The sequence below is a fragment of the Lupinus angustifolius genome, chromosome LG20, assembly GCF_001865875.1.
Source record: "Lupinus angustifolius cultivar Tanjil chromosome LG20, LupAngTanjil_v1.0, whole genome shotgun sequence".
In the NCBI taxonomy this organism is placed as follows: Eukaryota; Viridiplantae; Streptophyta; class Magnoliopsida; order Fabales; family Fabaceae; genus Lupinus; species Lupinus angustifolius.
The window spans coordinates 483,377-510,178 of NC_032028.1; the positions used below are offsets into that span (position 1 = coordinate 483,377).

At 30.1% G+C, this 26,802-nt stretch overlaps 5 protein-coding genes across 6 annotated transcripts; 3 read left to right on the forward strand and 2 right to left on the reverse strand.

The window, feature by feature from the left end:
- On the forward strand, positions 765 to 1,967 carry LOC109335380 (F-box protein At2g26160-like). Its single transcript, XM_019571518.1, has one exon. The coding sequence runs from the start codon at positions 765 to 767 to the stop codon at positions 1,965 to 1,967; it is 1,203 nt and encodes a 400-aa protein (XP_019427063.1).
- On the forward strand, positions 6,744 to 7,310 carry LOC109335381. Its single transcript, XM_019571519.1, has one exon. The coding sequence runs from the start codon at positions 6,744 to 6,746 to the stop codon at positions 7,308 to 7,310; it is 567 nt and encodes a 188-aa protein (XP_019427064.1).
- LOC109335961 (glycine-rich RNA-binding protein 10-like) lies at positions 12,094 to 13,675 on the reverse strand. 2 transcript variants are annotated; one of them, XM_019572244.1, is made up of 3 exons: positions 13,544 to 13,675; positions 13,107 to 13,504; positions 12,094 to 12,491 (listed from the first exon to the last, which is right to left on the reverse strand). In XM_019572244.1, the coding sequence occupies exons 1-3, from the start codon at positions 13,650 to 13,652 to the stop codon at positions 12,306 to 12,308; spliced, it is 693 nt and encodes a 230-aa protein (XP_019427789.1). In that variant the 5' UTR covers positions 13,653 to 13,675; the 3' UTR covers positions 12,094 to 12,305. The 2 variants fall into 2 exon arrangements, with proteins under 2 accessions (XP_019427789.1, XP_019427788.1); XM_019572243.1 differs by having other exon boundaries at positions 13,107 to 13,675.
- LOC109335963 (40S ribosomal protein S18-like) lies at positions 19,692 to 21,239 on the forward strand. The gene is made up of 4 exons (XM_019572247.1): positions 19,692 to 19,760; positions 19,844 to 20,004; positions 20,102 to 20,290; positions 20,967 to 21,239. Exons 1-4 carry the CDS (start codon positions 19,758 to 19,760, stop codon positions 21,070 to 21,072), a joined length of 459 nt encoding a protein of 152 aa, XP_019427792.1. The 5' UTR covers positions 19,692 to 19,757; the 3' UTR covers positions 21,073 to 21,239.
- LOC109335962 (thioredoxin Y1, chloroplastic) lies at positions 22,286 to 25,331 on the reverse strand. The gene is made up of 5 exons (XM_019572246.1): positions 25,055 to 25,331; positions 24,836 to 24,927; positions 23,888 to 24,065; positions 22,744 to 22,814; positions 22,286 to 22,646 (listed from the first exon to the last, which is right to left on the reverse strand). The coding sequence occupies exons 1-4, from the start codon at positions 25,223 to 25,225 to the stop codon at positions 22,749 to 22,751; spliced, it is 507 nt and encodes a 168-aa protein (XP_019427791.1). The 5' UTR covers positions 25,226 to 25,331; the 3' UTR covers positions 22,286 to 22,646; positions 22,744 to 22,748.

The following is a 26,802-nucleotide window of genomic DNA, read 5'->3' on the forward strand; positions in this document are numbered from 1 at the left end:
ATGTGGCACTTATATTTGATATTCATTTTTTCTTACAAACTTCAACAGATGTAGTATGATATTATAGTTCTTACTCTCATACAACATCAAAAGGTAGAGATAGTTTTTAATAAGGGTAAATTGTGACCCAAAAATAAATGTTACGCATAAAAATGTAATGCTTTCAATTTGGATATATGATTGGATGTTGATCACTTACCGTCATCAACATTAAAATTCTAATTTCAATTTTAAATGTTAGATATGTTGACTTTAGATTAAATATAGATAATGGTTAGAATATTCTAGCATTCATTAATAATCTTCCGAGATTTCAGAATTTAAAAGACCATGAAAAAGGCAATAGAATTAATAAGAAAAAAAGATACTCACAACCTAAATAATAGTACTCTATGAATCAATATTTCACCTTAGTAATCATTGTAATCCTAATGCTAGATAGAAAAGGAAATTAAATTAAATATATGAAATAATTCTTTTTATTTAAAACACAAACTATTTGATATTAAAAAGATTAACAGACTCAACATGAGAATATATTATTATTATTATATGAAAACGTTATCACGCATGGATAGGAGATTGGATTGTGTGTATATACTTTATATGGTGTGGTGTAGGAAATTAAATATATGATTCTTTCTTAAAAAGGTATAAAATATTTCCTTAATCATGTGTCCAGTATATGTATATATATGTTGCTTGAGCAATCCTATTTCCCATACTTATATTATTATTATTATAATATGCATAATTTGAAGAACATGGTTGAAGGCGTGAATACAGTGAAGAATGGTAGATGGGCAGAGCTTGATCATGATTTATTGAATGAAATAGCTATGAAGCTTAATTACTCTTATAATGACTATATTCAAGCTCGTAGTGTATGTAGAGAATGGAAGATGGCATTACCCAAGGTTCCATGTCTGGTGCTCCCTTTCAGTGAGGACAACACTCTTGAGACTTATCTTGCACATAGGAAGATTTATCACATAAGATTGCCCGAGTTGTGTGGCACCAAAATACGTGGCTCTTCTTATGGATGGTTAATTTGTGTGGGTATAGATGATACATTGCAAATGATAAAACCACTCAACCCTAAGGTACATTTCTTCCTTCCTCCTCTCTCTACTCTTCCAAATGTGGTTAGCTATCACCCTGATGAGATAGACAATGAATATTTGCTACAAGAATTTGGTGATAATGATATTTACTCCATTAGTAGGATTCACATGCAAAAGAGTTTCCAAGTTCAAAAGGTTATACTATCTTCTCCCCCTGACGATAATCACCAAGACTTCATGGCCATTGTTATATTTTCGAGTCATAGTAGATTGGCTTTTTGTAGACGAGATGACACTAAGTGGATTGACATTCCAAAATCAGTAGAAACTGAAGATAGCTATGATTACAAAGATGCTATATTTCATGAAGGAAAAATTTATGCAATTGATTTCAAGGGCCAATTATTTGAATATCACATCAAAAAAGGAGGAATACCAATTGTATCAAGTAGGAATGTTCCACCGCCTCCCCATTTCAACTCAAATAGATATCCTCACTACAATGAAGCCTATTTGATAGGGTGCCCTGAAGGTGACCTAGTAATGGTTGCTAGGAATTTCAACTATTATCAAGCTGAAGAAGATGCACCAGACTGTTATAATTCCGCCAAATTTGATATCTATAGAATAAGCAGTGTTGATATGAAGCAATGGTCAAAACTTTTTAAGTTGGAGAATGGTGCAATATTTATTGGACTTAACTCATCTACTTGGATGACCAATCACACTCTTCCACATGGTCAAAGAAATAAAATTTATTATACTGATAACAATTTGGAACATCAATATATGGAACAAATGGGTGGTCATGACATAGGTATGTTGAACTTGGAGGAAGGCACTATATGTCGATTTTTTCCAAACTCATACTTACTTTGCCCTCCCCCAATTTGGTGGTTGTAATAAGACTATGGTAGTTTAATTCTTAGTTACAATATTTCACAATAATCTTATTTAGAAATAACAATGTTATTTACTTATTAGCTCTCAAATTTGAATAAAATTTTATATTTATAAATTTCATATATTCTTTATCTAGTTGTTTATAATTGTTTAAACTTCCATTTTTAATTATATACATATTTGATCAAGGAAATATAAATCTTAACTCCCATTTGGTCAATTGGGAGAGTGTGATCCACGTGTGAATGTTTTTATATTTCCTATTTAGCTCACAATTGTTACCTTACAATTAGAAAAATGATACATTTAGAGATGGTTTGCATAACAGGTTAGCTTTTGGGTCTGTGTGGGGTTAATATGTTTTTCGTTAATGTTGTGTTGTTATGAGTTATGACTAAAAATTATAGGTTAAAAATGGGTGTAATTAAGATAAAATCTTTTTTTAAGAGCACAAATTAAAAGTTGATTATTCATTTTTTTGCACATCCACATTCATCACATTCATATTTTATTCAATGTCAGTATTTAAAACCTAACTTTGGTTGTACACAATATTTTCTGTTTGTTTTCTATAAAAATTTAAGACCAATTTTGATGAAACTATAAAAAATTGAAACAGGAACCTAAATTCATATAACAAATTATCTTAACAAAAATGATTTTTAACTATGAATTTGTGATAAGTTTTAATTGATTTTTCAATGTCAGTTTAATTTGTGATAAGTTTTAATATATTTTTCTTCTCTTATTCTAAATAACTCTTAAAATTCACTGTCTTTCCAAATTCTTTCTCTCCACTCATACATCACATTCTTTATAAATTCACATTGATTTGGTTATGTTGTCATAATAAGGCATCATTTAAGATTCCTTTGAACCACGCTTTTTATTTATAGTGAGTTATAAAATGGAAGATAAGGAAGAGTTGCCAAAAATGGTGGAGGAGTTGAGGAAGATAAGCAAGAGTTATCCTCTCACAGTTACTAAAGTTGATGAGTCTAAGGAACTCACTATATTGGGTACTGTGAATTATACTTGGATATATATAGGCATAAAGAATAGTGAGTTTTCCCTAAAAAGTAAAGAATAATGAGTTTTAATAGTGAGTTTTCCCTTAAAAGTAAAGAATAATGAGTTTTCAATAAAAAGTAAAGAATAATGAGTTTTAATAGTGAGTTTTTCCTAAAATATAAAGAATAATGAGTTTTAATAGTGACTTTTCTACTATGTGTAAGAGTAAAAATGTTAAATTATATCAAGTTTTTACTATACTTTGGTGTTATGATGGGGTAAAATTGTTATATCTTTATATCTTTTCTTATTTTAGGTGTAATTATCTCTCGAGTAATGGAGAGTATACCAACTCGAAAAATAGGTGATTCTCTATTCATAGGATGGTGAAACTACATTATGCCATATTGTAAACCTCATAATTAAAATGTGAAATACACATCAAAATGTGCCCAAAGTTTCATTAACTTGTTAATTATTTCTTTCTGTTTTGAAAACTCAAGTATAAAGTGTTTCTTTCAAACAAAAACAAAAAATGGATAATGTCTCTGTAACTTTTAGTTAGATGCAAGAAGCAACCAGTTTACATTTTGTTCAATATTGAGAATTTTATTGGTTTCAATGTTGAAAAAATACAGTACAAAACTAAGGAAAAAACAAGATAGAAGATAAATGACACATGAGAAAATGAAAAACAGAGAAATATTGGTCTGTTAAATTATTTATTAAGAAACTAGTTCTGGTGGAAGATAAGTATCTAACCCACCTAATCTATTGCATTTTAGGTTGGGGCATTTAAGTAAAATTAGAGTATTATATATTTTTGGGTTCAACAAACTTCACTCATTCTGATCTTCCCCGTATTAAGTTATTATTACACCCATGTGATTAAAAATACATAATCTCTCTCTCTCTAGTAAATATAATTTTGCATTTTTCTTAAATAGATGAAAAAAGAACCCCATCATAATGTTGTGATATGATTTCTAATATTCTCCATACACCACTTAAATCAAAATATCAAAGCATCTTTTTGTGTTTACCATTATGTCAAAAGACTCAAAAGTGTGTTCCAAAGTAATATCTATATGCACTAGAAACTTACATACTTATTAGTGAAATTCTTAATATAATAATAAAAGTTGTGTCCAATTAGGTATTCTACTAATGAAGAAGACACTACTATCATTCAATTTTACTCATTAGCTGCAAAACAAGTATGTTGCACTGCTTAAATTCATATTTTAGATGATTATAAGGTAAAGGGAAAATGTGGTTTGTTCCCTTAAATAATGTTTTGAGTTTCATGTTCTCATTCTATTGCCACTCCTCTTATCCTTTGTTTCATCCTAAAAGTGGCTAGGGATAAAAATAGGTTGAGCATTACACTTTACCTAACTACTACTTCTTTTGTAAAGTGTTTTTTTTGTTTCCTACGTGTATCTTTGCATTGTAGGTAATCATGTTCGAGCTGAGAATATTCATAAGTACGTAGGATTATCTCTCTCAACGGATATTTTTTCATCCACAAAATTCAAATGTGATACATTACTTAAGGAGAATCAAACATTTACCTGTGTTTTTTGTATTGCCGTGCAACTTTATTTGTCATGGGTTTTATTCAGCCTGTGTATCTGGCTTCTTCATACAAAACATAGGTTGAGCATTACACTTTACCTAAATACTTTAGTATGCATAGTTAATAGTTAATTACGCCTTTTTAAAAACTTCAGGACATATGCTATTAGTTTATTATTACAATATTCCTATCAATTCTCATCACATCTACTATTATTTTTCCAATCAGTCAAATTAATTGAATAATACAGTTAAATAAACAATAGACTCTATCTATAAAATATTATTTTTATGAATTGATCATGATAAGTTCATTAATATACACGATTATAATATAATATACTTTAATGATATGGTTAAGATATAATTCAGATTATATATACAAATCTTTTTATAAAAATGACTTAAAATAACCCCTTAATTTTGTTTATATTTCTTACTTTTTAACTTTTTTTATTATAACTAAACTCAAGTCTACCATATAAACATAATAACACCTTAAATAACAATTAATAAGATTGACATGTATTATAAATAAATTCGAATAAATTGAAACTAATTTAATCTTAAATAAAATAATCGTATGTTTCTAGATAATTAAAGCTAAGGTAATATTTATCAATGACAAAATCTACTAGATTCATCACTCAATCACAATTATTTGTCTCCTATATATAAATATATGGTCAAGCCATTCATCTATATTTACTTATTTAATCCAGCTTCTTTCTTAGATAAATATAAGTTGAGTCCTTGTGGTATTCATCATATTTTTATTTAAATTTTATACCAATAACTTTAAGTGGCTATTTCAAATCATTTGTGAGAGGTTATAATTGAATTCTACATGTCCCTAAATGGTGTTATAATGTTCATCCAAAAATCACACAAGAATCTGAAGATTTAATGGCTATAAAGAAGTGATATCTTTTCCTCACATGACAAAGATTCATGCAGGAAGTAGAATTTTTACTTCAAAAACAATGATTTTTTTGCCTCTATAAAATATATAAATTTATTCTTAGTTAATATAAATAATTAAATGTTGCTTTTAATCCCTTTAAAAATGTCTTTGGTCCTTATTATATCAACAAAATTTTGAAATTTAGGGTATAGGAAAATAGCAAAATTATTTTTTGATTTCTACACCTTGAAGTACCTTGAGTAAAAGTAAAGTGTCTGATTAGCGAATTTTTTTAATACAGTCCAATAATTATAATTTTTATGAAATTTCATAGGTTTTATTTATATAAATGACTCCAATTAACCTTCAGCTAGTATATTCCATATTGTAAACTATATTTAATAAATCAATAGAAATAGTTCTTCTATGTTTATTTTTAATATTACTTCCCGTCTTTGTATACAAGCAAAAAATGTTTATGCACATTATTGATATCAGAATTACCCTCTTACCCATTATAATTACTAACTTACTCATTATTGATATTTAACATGCAAAAATTTCATGGCAAAGTTGTTTGGGGAGTAAAGGTTTGCACATTAAAAAAATATATAAAAAAGTAATGGATAGTTTTCACACAATATTGTGTGGCCCTTATATTTGATACTCATTTTTTCTTAAAAACTTCAACAGATGTAGTATGATATTATAATTCTTACTCTATACAACATCAAAAGGTAGAGTGTAACCCCAAAAATAAAATGTTACACAAAAATGTAAAGCTTTCAATTTGGATGTATGATTGGATATTAGCATTCAATAATAATCTTCCGAGATTTCAGAATTTAAAAGACCATGAAAAAGGCAATAGAATTAATAAGAAAAAAAGATACTCACAACCTAAATAATAGTACTCTATGAATCAATATTTCACCTTAGTAATCATTGTAATCCTAATGCTAGATAGAAAAGGAAATTAAATATATGAAATAATTCTTTTTATTTAAAACACAAACTATTTGATATTAAAAAGATTAACAGACTCAACATGAGAATATATTATTATTATTATATGAAAACGTTATCACGCATGGGATAGGAGATTGGATTGTGTGTATACTTTATATGGTGTGGTGTAAGAAATTAAATATATGATTCTTTCTTAAAAAGGTATAAAATATTTCCTTAATCATGTGTCCAGTATATGTATATATATGTTGCTTGAGCAATCCTATTTCCCATACTTATATTATTATTATTATAATATGCATAATTTGAAGAACATGGTTGAAGGCGTGAATACAGTGAAGAATGGTAGATGGGCAGAGCTTGATCATGATTTATTGAATGAAATAGCTATGAAGCTTAATTACTCTTATAATGACTATATTCAAGCTCGTAGTGTATGTAGAGAATGGAAGATGGCATTACCCAAGGTTCCATGTCTGGTGCTCCCTTTCAGTGAGGACAATACTCTTGAGACTTATCTTGCACATAGGAAGATTTATCACATAAGATTGCCCGAGTTGTTTGGCACCAAAATACGTGGCTCTTCTTATGGATGGTTAATTTGTGTGGGTATAGATGATACATTACAAATGATAAAACCACTCAACCCTAAGGTACATTTCTTCCTTCCTCCTCTCTCTACTCTTCCAAATGTGGTTAGCTATCATCCTGATGAGATAGACAATGAATATTTGCTACAAGAATTTGGTGATGATGATATTTACTCCATTAGTAGGATTCACATGCAAAAGAGTTTCCAAGTTCAAAAGGTTATACTATCTTCTCCCCCTGACGATAATCACCAAGACTTCATGGCCATTGTTATATTTTCGAGTCAGTAGTAATCATTGTAATCCTAATGCTAGATAGAAAAGGAAATTAAATATATGAAATAATTCTTTTTATTTAAAACACACACTATTTGATATTAAAAAGATTAACATACTCAACATTTATGAGAATATATTATTATTATATGAAAACATTATCACCCATGAAATAGGAGATTGGATTGTGTGTATACTTTATATATGGTGTGGTGTAGGAAATTAAATATACGATTCTTTCTTAAAAATTCATGAAGGAAAAATTTATGCAATTGATTTCAAGGGCCAATTATTTGAATATCACATCAAAAAAGGAGGAATACCAATTGCATCTAGTAGGAATGTTCCACCGCCTCCCCATTTCAACTCATATAGATATCCTCACAACAATGAAGCCTATTTGATAGGGTGCCCTGAAGGTGATCTAGTAATGGTTGCTAGGAATTTCAACTATTATCAAGCTGAAGAAGATGCCCCATCATGTTATAATTCCGCCAAATTTGATATCTATAGAATGAGCAGTGTTGATGTGAAGCAATGGTCAAAACTTTTTAAGTTGGAGAATGGTGCAATATTTATTGGACTTAACTCATCTACTTGGATGACCAATCACACTCTTCCACATGGTCAAAGAAATAAAATTTATTATACTGATAACAATTTGGAATATCAATATATGGAACAAATGGGTGGCCATGACATAGGTATGTTGAACCTGGTGGAAGGCACTATATGTCGATTTTTTCCAAACTCATACTTACTTTGCCCTCCCCCAATTTGGTGGTTGTAATAAGACTATGGTAGTTTAATTCTCTTTTACATTATTTCAAAAGAATCTTATTTAGAAATAACAATGTTATTTACTTATTATCTATCAAATTTGAATAAAATTTATTTTTATAAATTCCATATATTCTTTATCTAGTTGTTTATAATATATAAAATATAGTTTTTGATTGTTTAAGCTTCCATTTTTAATTATACTACTATTTCATATTTATCATATGAAGGACATATACATACTAGTTTGTCTCAAGTGGTTGGACATATATGTTTGTATTTGATTAGCACAAAGGGTTAAATTATTATAACAAGGGTGGCATCTTTAGGATATGTAGATTATGTATTGGTTGTAGAGAAGTGAAGTGAGAACTGCTTTGATGTAATAGTAGTAATAATATAGTACCTTAATCACTCTCTATCTATGTCTTACGTTCTGATCATACTAATAAATGTATTTACAGATTCACACGCTGACAAAGTAATTTGAACCCACAATTTTGTATGGAATCAACCAATTCCCCACTAAATGTTTTTTTTGGGTATTGTCACGTAAAATGGATATAGAGTAGAGTTAAACTAAATGTGTTACACAAATAAAGTAAAATATTATAAATTGTTTAAATAACAAGTACATAATCTAGAGTCATTTTTATTGGAAATTATTCATTATTAAACTTTATAATGTACAATTTACACCTTACATTTAAAATTTGTATGAAATGAATCCAAAATTCCTTGTTATGTTCGAAATGGTCATTCATTATTTAAAATATAAAGAATTGATGAAAACTAGGGACGTCGGTGCAGGGTGTTAGTGTTGGCCACATAATCAGGTTCAATTCGTGGTCGGTGAAGAAAAAAAAGTTGATGGTCAAAATAGAATATTGAAACTAGATTCCTTAATTTTATTGGAATGACCAACAATCATGCACCCAACCTTTTGTTGCAAAGTTTCCCATTTGAAGTTATAACAATTTATGACCTAATAGGTTGGATCAAAGTAACTCAGACCTATTCAAACCTATATTTGAGACTTTTCCTTGTATACACGATTAGTATTACAAACACAATTATACAATCATCCCCCCAACCTTTGTTGCAAAGGCCAAGTTTCCCCTTATTCATTCTAATTGTGGTGACCCAATTCTTAGTTGAAAGACTAACTTTACGACTTAGGAAGAGAAGATCTTGATTTCTACCTCTCTCAAATGGTTTAAGATCGTCACTATGTTTATTGTGGTTAAAACATAGAAAACACTATATTATGACCAAATTGGATAAAATGGTCTTTTGAACCTGAGTTCTGAGCTCGAAAGTCGATTACGGACTAGGAAATGTATTATCACCTTATCCGCCTGTATTAAAATGGCACACTCACTAATGAGAGTTTTCTACGTTCTAACTACAAAAAACGTAATGGCGACTCCAAATCAATTGAGAGAAGTAGAAATTGAGTTCTCTCTTCCTAAATTGCAGAGCCGATCTTCCATCTAAAAATCGGGTCATGGCACTAGCCAGCAGACAAACGTGAATCTTGCATACCGTATTTTGGTGTATTGCCAAATAATTTGTTATCTCAATTGAACCAATGAGATTCATAAAAGAAAAATATGCACATCAAGGATATAAGATATTTTTATATTATTATTATATCATTTATTATTAATATTTAAAGCATTATTAGTTTCTGAATATAAGTAATAAAAAGAAAGGAAATGATGGATGATGTAATTTTTATATTAACAAATTATAGATATTATATTGTATGATCAAAAGAAAAGAAATAAGTTTCTTAATAGGGTCTATGTTGGTGGAGCACTAGTCCCGAGTTAGATTTTATATCATAATAATATTTAAGTATGGTATCAGTATATATGATGCATTTGGTGGAAATGTTTTGGGAGATAATGTCATCAGATATATAGTGTTATCCGCTAATCTCACTTTTCTTGACACTTTGAGTACCACTAATAAGAAGCACCAACATTGATAGTAAATTATTGAAACACATTTGTTTTCTCATAAAAGTGTGTCACTCTATGTATTATTTCTTTTAATTGGTTAGAAAAATTATATTTAATTTAAAAATTTGATAATGAAATATTTTTTTTAACATATATGAAGTGACATATTTTTTGAGACAAAAGATATGCTTTCACCAATTATTTGTTTAGTGAGGGAACCATGGCCTTAGTTCATTTGCTGTTCTGGTCTTCAATTTGTATTTTTGTTCATATGCTAATATAAATGCATATTTTACCGAAAAAGTTTCTGTGTTTAGTTATATCAAAATTTTTATAAAAAACATCTTTATTTTTGTTTATCAAGCATGCACCAATTACTCGGAGAAGACTGGCAAAGGATGCATTTGCTTTTGGCAGGGGTATATGTGGTTTAGATCCAATAGAATGAAGACTAATTCTTTTTGTAGCACAACTATTACACTAATAAATTTTATCTCCATCAATGAAACCTTTTTTATGTTAATGATGTAAAATTCAAGTTGGAAATCAAAGTAAAAGAAATAGGGTATCACAGAATAACTTGCATAACCATTTGACGGAAAAAAACTAGACATTTATTTCTTCAAGCCTGTAGAACAGTTTTAGGGCCTAGGCCCATTTTGTTTTCAAAATAAATTAAAATAAATAAATAATAAATTTTTAGCCATGTTCTTTTTATTTTATATATTCAAGGATGCCTAAGCCAACTAGAACATTGTACATGCATGATAATAGAGTTAGACTCATCTCCAATAATGTAGAGAAAAAAATATTTTCTTTTTACATATACTTTTTGTTTTTATTTTATATTACTCTCGTCTCATAATAATGGGGGAAAGCAACATCCCAACAATGGTTTAAAATCTGTAATAAAAGGAAGAAGATAAGAGAAACAGATGGACAACTAAAGTTAATGCAAGACAAGGGGTCATTATAATCTATCTAGATTAGCCAACTTGTCCTTATATTAATTGCCTTTGACAAGAACCACACACCCAGCTTCTATATGCATCACAAATTCACATTGCATATGTTTCCTTTTAAACCTTTCTTCTTAATTCATGATCTACTGTACCCTAGTCCCTAGCGTTTTTAAGAAGCCACAACGCACCTTTAATCACGAGTTCCCTTTACATGGGAAAACATCTTTAGTAAAAGATGAAAATGAGAAAGGTTCAAGTCATGTCCCCCGATCTTTAGATTTCACGTAAGTTGTGTCATTACACATGCTAGTGGTACATTCAATGACATAATTTGTGAGACAGCAGATGTGATCCTCCAATCTTTAAGGTATATATCGTTTTCAACTTTCATTAATATCAATGTTGTCCCTACATGGTGCTTATTGTAGCACACATGCATGTCAATCCCTTGCTAGCTACATGTGATGAGTGATTAGCAATGACTTCTCAATCCCTTTCTAGTGAAATAATCATGTAATGGATGGGAGGATATGTTTGGAGAAATTGATTATACTGAACTTTTAGTAGATCTATAATGTATTCAATAAAATGATGATACCAAATTAAATTTCATTGCAAGTAGGAAATTGAGTTTTTAATAAGAAAATACTAAAATGTCATTTTTTTTTCTATCTTTGGAACTTACACATGTTTAATGTCTTTACTTAGATCGTCAACTTTAGCTGACCAAATTATTTGAGTAGAGTAAATATAAATAGAGTGGAATATATCTGCATCGTTAGTGGATAGATTTATATATAATCAATATATTATTTATCATTCATTTGAATTAATTTTCTCTTAAAAAGTAAATAATAATTAAATATAAATGATAGATAATGTAAAGACAATGTATAAAACTTATGCACTATATTTTTTTTTGTATAAATAATGTTAAATTATAGTGTGTAACTTAATTAGTTTAAATAATTAAAAATAAAATAAAATTGAGCATTCCATATATAGATTAAGATCAGTGTGTATATAGCTAGCATAACAAGATGAATAAGATAAAGCCATCTCACATAATTTTACAATATTATTGTGTACTTAATAATTAACACAACACATACATTATATCATTATAAGAATCAACACAAGGAAACATTCTCCAAACCACTAAAAAAACAGTGAAATCATGAAGACAGATGATAATTAAAGATACACATGCATAACATATAAGCCAGAAGCATAATAATAAGGCAACGTAGCTAGAGGAGTATTTATTGGTAATGCTTCTATATGCTTCATTGTATATATATTTAACCAAAGAAATGGTGCTTCTTCTTTCCATGAGCTTCCTCATCTTCCTCCTTTGATTCTTCTTTGTCATGATGCTCATGAAATGCATATCCACCAGATCCAACTGCAGCTGCTGCAGCAACCTCCTCTTCTATCTTGTGCCTTTCAGCATTCTCTGGGTCTTTCTTTGACTCGTGCTTCTCATACTATCACACCAAATTAATTAAGGGAATCAATTATCTTTATTTATATTTTGCTTTTCAAGTTTCATATAAACTTTAAACTGTGAGATTTCTCATATTGAAGAAAATTAAAATAAAATTGAATACCTTTTATAAGCTAATGGTTATTGTAAAAGTGTTTTTCTACAGAAATTTGAGAGCCGTCTATCTTAAAAAAATATGTTAATTCTTTAACGATAATTAAGTTAAACATTTAGATGACGACCATTATAAACATTAAAGTTTAATATATATTAACATTTTTCATTTTATTTTTTGTCAAGAGAGGGATTCATATGTAGAAATTGTCTAAAAGCAAAAATTACTGCATGATTTCAAAGAAATAGGTGTAGAGATATCTAACTCAATAAATTAGTATAGTTTCAACTTATTTATACATAGATCAGTACAAAATCATAAGTGTGTCATCTTATAATAATTTATCTCCTTATAATGGGTGAAATTTAGTATCTTGTAAAAGAGATAATTTTGTTAAAAAATATTTTGTATGTATAGAAGGTATGAATGATAAGCATAGATGTTTAGTGTGCATGGAACCCTATGAAGAGCAAAATAAGAAGAGTAAAGAAAATGAATTACCAAGGCATAAGCACCAGCAGCTACAGCACCAAGCTCACCAAATTTCTCACGATGCTCGTGTTGCTTCTCCTCCTTCTTGTAGTCAACCTCATCATCACGTTGGACACCACCACCATACCCACCACCGCTTGTCTTCTCATAGTCATCACCAGTTGATCCACCATACCCACCACCGGTGGTATTGTCAGAGTAACCACCACCACCAGTTGATCCACCATAGCCACCACCAGCTGATCCACCATAGCCACCACCAGTTGTAGTGTCTGGGTAACTGTCACCACCACCAGCTGATCCACCATAGCCACCACCAGTGGTAGTGTCTGGGTAACCACCAGCGCCAGTTGATCCACCATAGCCACCACCTGTAGTGGTGTCATCATAAGACGACTTGTTGTAACCACTTCCATAGCCATCAGCACCAGATGACTTGTTGTAACCAGAGTCATAGTCACCAGAAGGTTTGTTGTAATCAGATTCAGTGTCTATAGGCTTATCTTCATCATTCTTGTGGTGGTGGAAAAAGCCACGGTCACGGTTTTCAGCCATAGTGTAATTCTAAAAGTGATTAACTAATTAAGTGATTATGAAAATAGGATGTGATATTTGGGAAGAAGCACTAGGCTCTATTTATAAAGTGATGATCGTGTAAGACACGTGTCATTAGCTGGTTAGATCCTGATTTCTAGGTACCCCATAAATGATCCTATTGGAAATATGGGTCCTCTCCTCTAATGCATGCTTCATCTTTTCTCCTACCATTTTTTGTGTATTTAATCACCGATCATACACTATACAAAGATTTACTCCCATCCAATAACAAATCATAACTCTTATTATTATTTATATTGAAATCTCAATTCCTCATTTTTAACTCATTCATGCAATGAATTATGGTATACGTTTGTTTTCTCATAAATTGTATCATTATATGTACTATTAATTATGATTAGTCAAAAAAATAAGTAATTATTAATTTTTTAATTTAAAAATAAAATTTTCAACCAATTATAAACTTGTAGCATATGCAGTAGCACAATTCATAGTGTATCATATATACCCAATCCTATAATAGGAGTGGGTGAGGTAAAGTATCATGAATTCATGGATCAGGTCTTAGTGTTTTTTATGGTGCTATTATGTGTTTGGTTTTTTTGCGACTTTCTTCCTACCATCAGAAAAAAAGTTGGATAATGTATTTCAAGGATATCTAAAAAACCCTGCTAATTTGTCAAACTTCACTCCTTTATTATTATTTTTATAAAAGGCAATCTTCACTGACTTTAATCCTGAAATCGTCACTTGATAACAAGCTTTACCTAATTTTAACATAAAAATGTTTTGATGTCATTTTCTCTTTATTCCTGTTATTTTATATTTATGAAACAAAAAAAACAATTGTTATGAAATCTGAGTTAGATATCAAATCAGAAGAAGTTTCATATTAGATTTAATTGGTTTAAACAATTAAACTGTCCGGTCGAACCAAATGATTTTATATATAATTATATATAAATGTAAAACTTTGTATAATTAATAATTATATTGAAGTAATATCCCTCCATCTTTTTTGGACCAGAGTAAAACAAAAGAATATAGTAGTGTTATATTTTTTTTAAATTTTAAGTGAATCATTAGGTTTACTTCCTGGGTTATTTCAATTTAACACAGCTGGGTCAGAGTTTCTCTAGTTCAAAACGATCCAACTTTCATTCATTTAAAATTATAAAACAGAATCGTTTTCAAGCCTAACCATTAATCAAACCGATCAGAACGTTCGATCTAGTCCGTTTCTCACAACATAGCTAGAAACCACCGAATTCATCAATTTGTTGGCTATTCCATGCATAAGGAAAAGTGACAAAAGAGTATCATGTTAAGAATAAAAGAAAAAATACATATGCATTAACATCATAAAAGTTTTATATAGTGTCAATACATATAGTTTTAAATATAAATAGCCTAAATAAATAATATATTAGTTATGTATAAATTATTATATTAACTAACTCATGCAGACAGATCAATTAGGTGTTTGGGCAAATCATGGGACAATTGTCTTTCATTCATTTCCCTTGCAAACTTTAACTGTTATATAAATCCCTAATAAGCTTTTCTGATATTTGTCATTACATCTTTGAAGATCCAAATGCTATGATGATTCCTTCCTTCCTCACTAAGACTATTATGGTAGACCCATATAATTGTCGGCGAAAATATCTATTATCCATTTCATAATATGGATAACATTTATGTTACTTTAATTATGTGAGCAACTTGACAGGTGGTAGTTATTGTGAGAGCTGAGTAAGATGAATGAATCTTAACAATTATATATGGTTAATAGTAATTAAAATACAAATATAAATGTTTTTTTATAAAGACACAGATCGAGACAAGTGCTACGGAAGAGGATCCATTTTTTTATAAATTCTTTTTATGAAGTCATCTAATTATATAATTTGTGTTCTACAAGTACCACCACTACTTTTTTTTAATACAATTCGTTTGTTCTGTTTAAAAAAAAGATACCCTTTCACATTATGTAGTGTCTCTCCCTTAAAAAGTACACTAATTTCTGAATAACTATATAAAGTTTATTAAAATAATTATGTTATAAGTTATAACAAGTTGATGAGCTACCACCTAAAATAGATATGATATGAAATATATTTACCATATTTAGTTTTAATTCACTAATATCTAAAAAATTAAGAAGTCTTCTAATTACAGTTGTGATTTTTATTTAAATATTCAATTTATTATAATTTATTGTTTGTTATAATTCTATTTCGATAACCAGTTTTTATTGTATTTGTTTTGATTAAACAAATACAGACCTCACGAGTTTGTAATTGTGTGTGGAAGTAGCACTCTTATCCGTTTGGGGAGATATTCAGTGTCATTTTCATTTCATATTATTTTAGTATTATGTTATTATTATTATTTTTTCAACCCATAGCACATTCTAATTTTATGACTAAGTTATTTTATAGAGAATATTGTTCTACCGAGATTAAAGTACACTTCTATACTTTATATTTAGTCCCCTATACTTTATATATTATACACTTTAACTAGTTGACCTCCTTCTTGGAGATAAAAATATAGCTAAATTTAAAAAAATCAAAAAACATTTAACATAAATATATTTATCACTATAAATGTTTTTAAAGAGAATAAAATATCTACTAATATCAGAAGATAAATTATTTTCTTCCAACATTAAAATAAAAACATATGTCCTATGTTATTTAGTTTTTAGATTTTTTTGTAGTAAGTGATTACATATGTTATAACTTTAGTAGTTAGTATCTCATATGATAAAATATTTTATTCTCATACCTAAAAGATGGACTTATAAAACTTAAAATTATAAAAAAAAAAAAAAGTTAATTATTGATCTCTAATGCATAAAGAAAATTGCTGGAACATAAATAGGGAGCGTCAATATTATTTAAAATTATTGTCTCAGATTATAAAAGATACAGTATTTAACATATCAAATAATAACCCAAGTTTTTTATAAATGACTTCAATTTTTGTATTCCATCACAAGTGCCTATAAGACCCATAGTTATTAAAATTTAAAAGATAAATTCAAAGTACACAAAAACAAGTTGAGATTCAAAAAATATATAAGATAATAATTGAGAAATAATGTAAAGGAACAATGAGCAGATAATAAGGGCGGTGAGTGGGACCCATTTCAATGCTATTTACTTGTTTGCTTCTGTCGGCAATAGCGGATATTCCATCTCTAAGTTTGAACATTAAACATATTCCTTATTTTAGGAGAATAAATAAAGCTAAATATGATTTAATCCTATTAAATATAATGTAAATATTATAAAAGTTGACCTGCTATTGATTATTTAATTTTTATATATTTTATTTTTTAGAATTATACAATATTTTTGTATTGAATGTATATAATACTAGTGTGTACAGGCACTTCGTGCCTGCCGACGAATATTGTGTGATACTACATATTCAATTTTTATATATTTCATTTTTTGAATTAAAATGTATTTGTTGTGTTCGGTGTACTTTATATTATATATTTTTGTGTTTATGATAATGTTTAATTTAATGTGATTAATTAATGTATTGGTGGTAGTTGCTTATGATTATATAATTTTTTTGTAAAAATTAAATAATATTAAGGGCAATATAGGAAATGAAAATTACACCATGATGGAAGTTCTTTCAAGTTTTGGCTTTATATATACTAGTGTGTACAGACACTTCGTGTCTACCGGCGAATATTGTATGATACTACATATTCAATTTTTATATATTTTATTTTTTTAATTAAAATGTATTTGTTGTGTTCAGTGTACTTTATATTATATTTTTTGTGATTATGATAATGTTAATTTAAGGTGAGATATGTGGTTAATTAATGTATTGGTGGTAGTTGCTTAGGATTATATAGTTTTTTTGTAAAAATTAAATAATGTTAAGGACAATATAGGAAATGAAAATTACACCATGAGGGAAATTATTTCAAGTTTTGACTTTATATATTGTATAGATTATATGTTTGTGATAAAAAATATAAAAATAAATTACGGTATTAATTAATTCTCTTTTTGGCTGATCGTGGACGAGGAGGAATTCGAGAATAGTAATTCTTTATTCTTAACAATAGGGTTCAGAGACTCTTAGATTTCAGAAATAGACAGATTTTATATCTTCAAACACCCACAATTTTGCTTTCAAAAAATGAAGCTTAGGTGACACCAACACGTGACTGTGATATTGATATTTATTTACAGCATAGTTTGAGAGATCATTGTGGTGGAGAATTCTCAAGGTGTATTTCTTGTTTGGTACTAAAAATATTATAATTACTTTGATATCAAGAATTAAATATTTTGCCTTTTAATTTTTCAGGAATGTAGCGGAATAACATACTGATTGAAAATACAATTATTATATATATATTAAAAAGATTAGAAATATAAATTGTTACAAAATTATTGGGTGAATTTGATAGCGAAATAGGGTATGGATTAGGGAAGAGAGGTGGAAATAGAGGCACGTCGTGTTCCACGTATTTGTATTGACAGCTCGTGGACAAAGACGCGGATCCTCTTAAGTTAATGACAAATCTTACTTTATCACACTTTCATATTCTATCATATCACTCTAATCAACACTGTTATTTGTGTATTATCTCCACTTACATTTCTAAAAGCATTAATTAAAAGCATCATATCACTCTCAATTACTCTCAATTTTAAGGATTTCAACCTTATTCTTTCAATTTAGACAATATTCATTGATGATATAAGGAGACTTTACTGTAGATAACCAAAATATTTATCCATTAAATATTCACACTAATAAGTTTATATGTTTTATCATTTTGAAATTATATTTTTTATACTATTAAGAATGTTCTAATCTTATGAATAATAAACTAATTCTTTTTGAAATGTACAAATATTTGTCAAACAAGTATTATTCATATAAATTGAAACATTAACATTCTAGTTTTTTTTGAAGATTTAGAGTGAGCTTGCACCGCTAGAGTAACCCATTATTAATATTTTGAAATTATATAATCTATTTTTATTACTATTTCATGAATTTAAATGACATGGATGAATTTATTACATATTTATGTTATTGTTCATCATATATTTTGACTACTTAAAAATACATATACAATTAAACTTAAATTTTTGTTGATTGCTAATGATATCTACTACTCATATATACCTCTAAGTATTATTTGTATCTTACTTATGAGTAAATATAGGTTGGATTAATTAGATAAAACTTCCCATTTATCCAATCTTAAATGTTTGTTGAACTATTTTTTGAAATCAACTTCAGCATAAGATTCGAATGTTAGTTTGACATTAAATACCGATTGAACTAACTTTTAAATTTTAATGTGATATAGTTCCGGTTAAATATATTATGCCTGTATGATTTAAACACTCCAATAGTTAGATTATGTAGATATAAAATAGACATTTGTGGTCCAACTATAAAAGTTAAAACTTTTGCAATCGGTTACTAAACTATTGAAGCTGACATGACAAAGAACAAAAATAACTAGCATGAGATGAGAAAGTAGTATTTGTGGTGTATCATCTATCATGTGATATAGCATAGAGCCCATATTTAATGTGGGTCTCAAATATTTTTTATTTATACAACTAATTTTATCTCTATATGTATATAGTTGTTTCTATTCTTTCTAAAATTTGTTGGGTTGTCAATTATTATTATTCTAAATATAAAATCATTTATTACTTTATTAGTTGTAATAATCTTATTTTATATTATCACATAGTTTATATAATTGAAAAAAAAATTAATATTGTGTGAGAAAAATTTGAGATTGTTTAATGCTCATTAAGAATATGATCATATAAAAATATATTAGACTTAAGTCTCAATAAGTAACAATAATCGAATTAGAAAAAGTTCTGTCATGAACTTGGAAGCAATAAGAAGGTCCAAACGCAACACCACATATGAGCATCACTTGGCCCATAAATTATGTTGAGTAGGCCAGGCCTAAGCCCAGCCCGTGACTAAGGCATGTAGAAGAACAAAACCCTTTCCTGTTACTATGAGCTATTGAGGTTTAAGCCAAAAAGACCGTGCTCTGAATCTCTATCTGCATTCATCATGGTACGTTTCTATAATGTTAATGATTGTGTTTTTTGTTATTATTCTATGTTTGGATTGTGATTTTGATGATTTGGGATTTATAGTCTCTTGTAGCAAACGAGGATTTCCAACACATACTTCGTGTTCTGAACACAAACGTAGATGGGAAACAAAAGATTATGTTTGCTCTTACCTCTATCAAAGGTATTGGTAGGCGATTAGCTAACATTGCTTGCAAGAAAGCTGATGTTGACATGAACAAAAGGTGTTCTTTACTGTTACATAATTATGATGTTATTCACTCACTTAGGATTTGGTTGTTTACTCATTTTTATTGAACTGAGTTTTTTTGTTGTTGTTAGAGCTGGTGAGTTGAGTGCTGCTGAGTTGGATAACATTATGACCGTGATCGCGAACCCACGGCAATTCAAGATCCCGGACTGGTTTTTGAATAGGAAGAAGGATTATAAGGATGGCAAGTTTTCTCAGGTTGTCTCTAATGCCCTTGATATGAAGTTGAGGGATGACTTGGAGAGACTCAAGAAAATCAGGTTCTTAAACATTTGCATTGTATATTTTTATGGGAAGATATATTTAGATTTTGTAGGAGCACTACTAATGTTGTGATTGTTTTCTTCAACTTACAATGGGCATGTTTTATTGTGATTCATCTTAACAATTTGTTACCATCCTGATCCATACTAACATGGTAGTTCATACTAATATGTTTTATTTCTGCTCCTTCCTTCTACATGCTCTGAAGTATTTCGGAACCTATGCATACACTCATGTTGAACAGTTTCGAAATGATTACCGACGGAACCATGTAAACAAGACAGATAATTGCTCAGCTGATCTAACTTCTAATAGATCCTTCCTTTAAGGAGACATGCAAAATTCTCATAGATAGTTTTAACTTATTTTTATTAAGTTTTCAGATTCATGCTGTGAGTCATCAAATACAAGTTGTCATTAGATGATGCATATGAAAAAACAGATGAAGCCTAACTCTCTGTGTATTGATTTGCAAAATGTAGTTTCAGTGACACAAACTATAACTTAGTATTGCTGGTAATACATGCTGTTTTGGTAATGCTGTGCTTTGGGCCTTATGTTATAGATACAACCTAAGTTTAATTTGTTTGTCTCTACCACTGCGTCACATTCAATAGGCTTTTGGTCAGTGAAGCATAAGAGTACAACCTAACTTTTGAAAGTTGTATGCAGGAACCACCGAGGTTTGAGGCACTACTGGGGTCTTCGTGTCCGTGGCCAACATACAAAGACGACTGGTCGTCGGGGTAAAACTGTTGGTGTCTCAAAGAAGCGTTGAGTTCTCATTTTCTATTCGATTTTGTTCCCTTTGGTTTTGAAGAATGAGACATGCTGTTTTCCTAAAGCCAGCAATATTTGTTTTGAGAAATGCATTATGGTTTTGTTGCATTTAAGCGTGGATTGTATTTGGTGATCAGTCGATGAAGATTTTTCACTTTTGAACCTTATGTTATTGTGCTCCAATTGCAATAAGAAATTATTTCATGTTCTGATTAGTTTTTGGATTGCCGAATTGGTTAATAGAGCTTGGAATTATAAAATAAATATATCCTTGTTTTTCTCCCAAAAAGAAAAATTAAATAAAGAATTTGTGCATAAATTTTGCTTCGGTTGGTCAAATCTTGGTTCAGTTTGAGTATCATCTGCTTTTTTAACTCTCAAACTAGTATGGTTGAGGATTCAGTGCAGAGCATGGATGCAATACGGTACGATTGTGGAAATGTTCTAATTGTAAATTCCAAAGAACTATAAGATTAACATAAGAACATATTTTAAATAATAATATAAATCAGTGAAACATAATAAAACAGTAATGAAATTTGAAAAATAGGTCATACAATTTAATAGGCAAATATTGATATATACGTTATACATGTCTGCCAAGATGTATTAAAAGGGTTAACAATTTTCAGAAATGACAGTGTTGATCCTTCAAAGATTCACGTTAGCAAACTGGGTACAATTCCTTCAGATTTTTAAAAGAGTGATGTTAGGATACATCATTTTCCTTTTTAAAATGACATCAATTTTACCAAGTATTAGTAACTAGTAAGTCACCAATTAAGCCCTTAAAAAGACCTTCACAGTTTCACTTTAAACCATAATAGACATATTTAGTGGCAAATCTTTTAAAACCCAATTGGTGCTTCATCTTTGGAGAACTGAATCTGAGTTGATATTTTGAAGTGTTAGTTTTTAATATCTGGCACCACATCTAACAAATTGCAACTTGCATCACAGACATCTAACCACGAGCTTCACACAAGCGCTAACGAGTAATGACAAGTGCTCATGGTCAGTAAAGGTTAGTTTGAGAGTTGGATTTTGGAGGGGGGAAAGGGGAAAGGGAAGACTTATAAACCATGAAATATACTAGTGAGGTGACTCTCAAGTCTTTCATTTCTCTTCATTCCCCTCCAAAGTTCAACTTCCAAACAAACCATAAGCGTCAATTATCAGCACAATCACGTTTGCCACTTGCCAGCTTAGGGTATTCAATGCCATCTCACATTGTGGCCAACCAAACACATGCACACTAGTTAATCAGTTTTACATGTGTTTCAACCAGTTTTTAGCAAATGAACGTCAAATATAGATAAGAGGAAGGAATCCAGTGGGAAAACGAGTAAAAACCACTGGGGAACTCGAACGGAATCAGGTTCGGTAGTGTTTTTATGAAAAAAATGTCACTTTTAATGGAATAATCAAAATTTTAAAGGCAGCAATAGCTATAGTAGTAAAGAAAATCTGAATGAAGTTGAAACTTTAAACAACAAGGTAATCCTTTAATCTGTTCACCACTTATGAGATCCAACATTCAAATAGATAAGCTTCATTGTGTCTTCATCATAGCTGAAAAGTTAAAAATAATAAGGAATTCTGGGGAGAGATTGTGGAGTATCTTCAATACAGTGGTGTTTAATTAATAGGGTAAACAATAAACACTTACGAGGGTTATTGCTTAACTTTGAGAGTGTTTTCTATGCGTTCAACGAGCTGATCTGCACTCATTGCTCCTTCCTGAAAAACATGAAGATTTTTTTTCTTTGGCTTAGAAAGAGAAGATAGTTGTTAACTTAAGAACATTGAAATGTCGAATAAGCAAAAACATGTAAAGTAGCTTCACAATGAAAGCAGGTTGAGCACAAATGAAGCTCTCTAACATTTAAGACGATGTGTGAATGTTGACACTATATAAGTACCAAATGTGTCTCAAGATTTGACATTAGGGACAAGGTGCAACACATCATAGGAAGGATGTATAATATCGGACCCACGTCAAGCTATATACATTCAAATATAATGTTGGGAGAAAGCATTTGAATTTAGTGAATGAAGCAATCTTAGGCTATTGACCATACAAGTCGCTATTTTAGACTATTATTAAATCACTTATTAGGTTCTTTAAGTTCTGATTAACACAAACTTCATTTTCATTAAGTGCACCTTTAAAGTCAACAAGCCTTAGTGACTAGTAAAGGTTAATGTGACAACATTAATCAAAATTAGGGACTAGATGATTCCACCACATGCAAGTTGTCTATAAATTGTTGTCAGCAGCAGGTAACTTGCACTAATGGTACAACTACACAACAGCAGCTATACTGATCTTAAAATAACAGAAAGCTATACTGATGTTAATAACAGCAGTTCCCATCAAGAGTCCAAAATGACTTCCACATCTAGGTCATCAACACTGAAAGTGATCATCTACCCCCAAAATGGATCTCATGAATTAAGCTTTCCATGAAAACTAACCATTTGTAAATGTCTTTTAAAACTTGCAACAAAATTAAGCAAGACTAGAAGCATAGTTAGTTCCAAGAACACCATATCTTAGTACGCTGTAACACTGCTTATGAAAATACGGATACATAACAACATCAAATTCAGTTTCATGGTTCAAATTATAGTCTCATGTCAATGCCTACAGGATATTGTGGTCATTGACCCTGTAAAAGGGCTACATATGAGTGTCAACTGTCAAGAGTCCATTGCAAAAGCAGCAGACAAGACTTCCACATATTTTCAAGTAGCAGATTTATGGGCATAGTTCAGATTATATAAATAAAGGACAGCATAATGTAACTTACAAAGCGATCGTAGGGTTCTCCATCCTTAAAAATGATGAAAGTAGGCAATGCCTGAATATCATATTTGTTAGCAATAGAAGGATACTTCTCAGTATCAATCTTCACAACTTGTATCTTATCATTAAGCCGAGTGCTTACTTCATTGAGTATGGGAATCATAAACTGACAAGGACCACACCTGTAAACCAGACCTTGGGTCACTGCTTAAACGTTTATGAATAATATAGTTAAACATTTAAAATAATAGGAACTTCGGAAGCACATATATGATACGGGATACCAATAAGATACACTGATAAGATGAGGGTATGACACATTTGAAAATCTATAGGCCACAACTCAACTCACAACTCTGACTATGATACAAAATAGAAAATTAAAGGATCAACATAAAAACACATCTTGAATAAAAGAGAAAAATACTGTTTTAAAGGTTAATTTGAGTCATTATCAACATAATAAAATACTATCATTAGGCTAATTATTGTCACACGCATATTCATATATGATGGTATTAAAACTCAGAAAGTAAAAGCAATAAACTGTAAGTTGTAGTAAGGAGTATCCAAAAGTATACATGAAGAATGAGTTTGACAATATTCATGAGGTGGTTGCAATTCAGTCAACAAGTACCCCTGTAACCCCGAAAAAAACCTTGTAAGTCCGGCTTCGATATATCAATTCATTCAATTGGATAGATTTGTATGTAATGCTCCTTTACATCATTTTATACTTATAACTAAGTTGGTCAACTAATTTTACCAAACACTTATTAGTCATAAGTTTTCAATTGCTGAGTTTTCGGCCTTCGGCTAGGTTTTACATTCAGATGTGTCAATTTCAAACACCCCCGAGGTATCTATCTAATACAGATAAGTATCATGAGTAATCGCTAAAATTTGATGATATAAGTTAAAGAAAAAAATAAGGAAATTAGGAGTTACAAACCAGGTAGCATAGAAGTCAACCAATACAGGTTTGTCAGCGTTATCGAGCAATTCACCAAACGTGGAAAAGCTTTGTTTCTTTGCTTCAACAACCTAAACACACAACAGAAAAAAGTATGAACAATTGAAATTGTACAATATAACTATTCTCTGATTGAGAAATAAAAAGTGCGAAGAAGCTCATCCATTCCATTTGGATTTCCATATAAGAATAGAATACCAGGGGAAGGATTCGAGGGCGTGAGGAAGAGAAGGTTGGAAAGTGAAGAAGTTGAGTGTGGAGGGGAAATTGAAGCGACGAAAACGAGGATAGTTTTGTGGAAGATGAAGAAGTTGGTACAAAAAGCGTGGAAGAAACAAGAGTAGAGGATGCTGAAATCGAGAACGCCATTGAAACTGTTTGGATAATGAGTAAAGGAATGGAATATGTGATATCTGAGGAAATGAAAGGGAAGGATGCAAGCAGATTTCCTAGTAATTTTGCTTTCTTTGATTATGGTAATTTACTAGGTATTTCAAAAACCACTGAGCTAGCTATATATATATATATATATATATATATATTATTAACGATTCTTACACAAAAGTAATACATAATGTATTCATAGATATCACACTCATATACAAAATGAGAAGAAGAAAAATATATACATTAGTCGTTATGAATTTTATACATTTGTATTGCATTATTCATTATTCGTCTTTAATATTATTTATTTTTAGGGATCTCCAGTCAGTTAGATCGGGTTACCATCACGAGTGATCCTCATTCTAAGGGCAATAATCTCATACTCTTATAAGTATTGTGGACTTTTTCTCTAGTTAGTCATTTCGTCAAAGGACCTGCTAGGTTATTCTTAGTGCATACATGATCCATTCTAACAGCTTCTGTAAAGAGTAACTCTCTAATAGTGGTGCGCTTACGATGAATTTGTCGTTTCTTACCATTATAAAAGCGCTTATCACTTTTTGCAATAGTCGCGAGACTATTACGATGATCAACACAACTGACATCAATTTTCCCACGGGGGAATCTCTACAAGCAAATTTCTCAGCTAACTTGCTTATTCATTAGCTGTTGTTAGCATTGGCAATTAGGGCGGCCCTCCCCGCCCTGCCCATGTCCATACAATGCCCACCAAAATTAGGGCGGGCATGTGCATGCCCGTTTTAAAATAGGGCATAAAATATCATGCAATGCCCACCCTAAACATGGGCATGACGAATTTGCGGACCGCCCTAAATTTAAAAAAATGTTAAAAATGACATAGTACTTTAGATTAAATGGATACATAGTGTGACGGTAAGATTAAAAAACACAAAACATAACATCTTGTTTTGCATAAACTGGACATGCATTTAATTGATAAGATATTATATTTTGGAAAATTGTTATATGCACTCAAGTGGTGAGAATATGAATTGCCATACTTGACCCATCAATTTTTTTATTTTAGTGTTCATTGATGGCCATGGGCCGCCCTGCCCGCCCATTTGAAATGCCTATGGGCGAAAATGGCATGTTGGGCGGGCATTTTAGAGTGGATAAACACAATTTTTATGCTATGCCCGCCCAAAACGTGCAAGCGGGCCCCATGGGCTTTGCCCAAATTGCCAATGGTAGTTGTTGCTAATTTTATCATCTCAATTTCCATAGTGGATTGAGCTAACATAGTCTGTTTCTTTTTAGACTCTAGATAGTTCATCTCATCATTTATGACTTCTCGCAACAAATCAACATCTAAATAAGTCAAAACTTCTTGGAGAGTTGATGAATTATCCTCTGATGAGCAATATATTACACACTATTCATAACCTTAATTTAGCATGATTGATGATTCTTGGTGCGTAATTGACTTTGTTTCACATGGTTTAGTGTTTTAGACTTTATTGGACTAATATTCCTAAAATGAGTTAATTTGGGATTATTTGGCCTGATTAAATCTATTATCATTTTCAGATTATATT

Bases quoted from the DNA above. Each gene is read 5' to 3' on its own strand.
- LOC109335380 (XM_019571518.1), top strand. From the start codon at position 765: ATGGTTGAAGGCGTGAATACAGTGAAGAATGGTAGATGGGCAGAGCTT.
- LOC109335381 (XM_019571519.1), top strand. From the start codon at position 6,744: ATGGTTGAAGGCGTGAATACAGTGAAGAATGGTAGATGGGCAGAGCTT.
- LOC109335961 (XM_019572243.1), bottom strand. From the start codon at position 13,652: ATGGCTGAAAACCGTGACCGTGGCTTTTTCCACCACCACAAGAATGAT. The intron at 12,492-13,106 runs GTAATTCATTTT...TTGGTGTGATAG, and splicing joins CTGCTGGTGCTTATGCCTTG to TATGAGAAGCACGAGTCAAA.
- LOC109335963 (XM_019572247.1), top strand. The intron at 20,005-20,101 runs GTGTTCTTTACT...TGTTGTTGTTAG, and splicing joins GATGTTGACATGAACAAAAG to AGCTGGTGAGTTGAGTGCTG. The intron at 20,291-20,966 runs GTTCTTAAACAT...AGTTGTATGCAG, and splicing joins GAGAGACTCAAGAAAATCAG to GAACCACCGAGGTTTGAGGC.
- LOC109335962 (XM_019572246.1), bottom strand. From the start codon at position 25,225: ATGGCGTTCTCGATTTCAGCATCCTCTACTCTTGTTTCTTCCACGCTT. The intron at 24,928-25,054 runs GTATTCTATTCT...TTGTGTGTTTAG, and splicing joins GCCCTCGAATCCTTCCCCTG to GTTGTTGAAGCAAAGAAACA. The intron at 24,066-24,835 runs GTTTGTAACTCC...TCTGGTTTACAG, and splicing joins GTTGACTTCTATGCTACCTG to GTGTGGTCCTTGTCAGTTTA.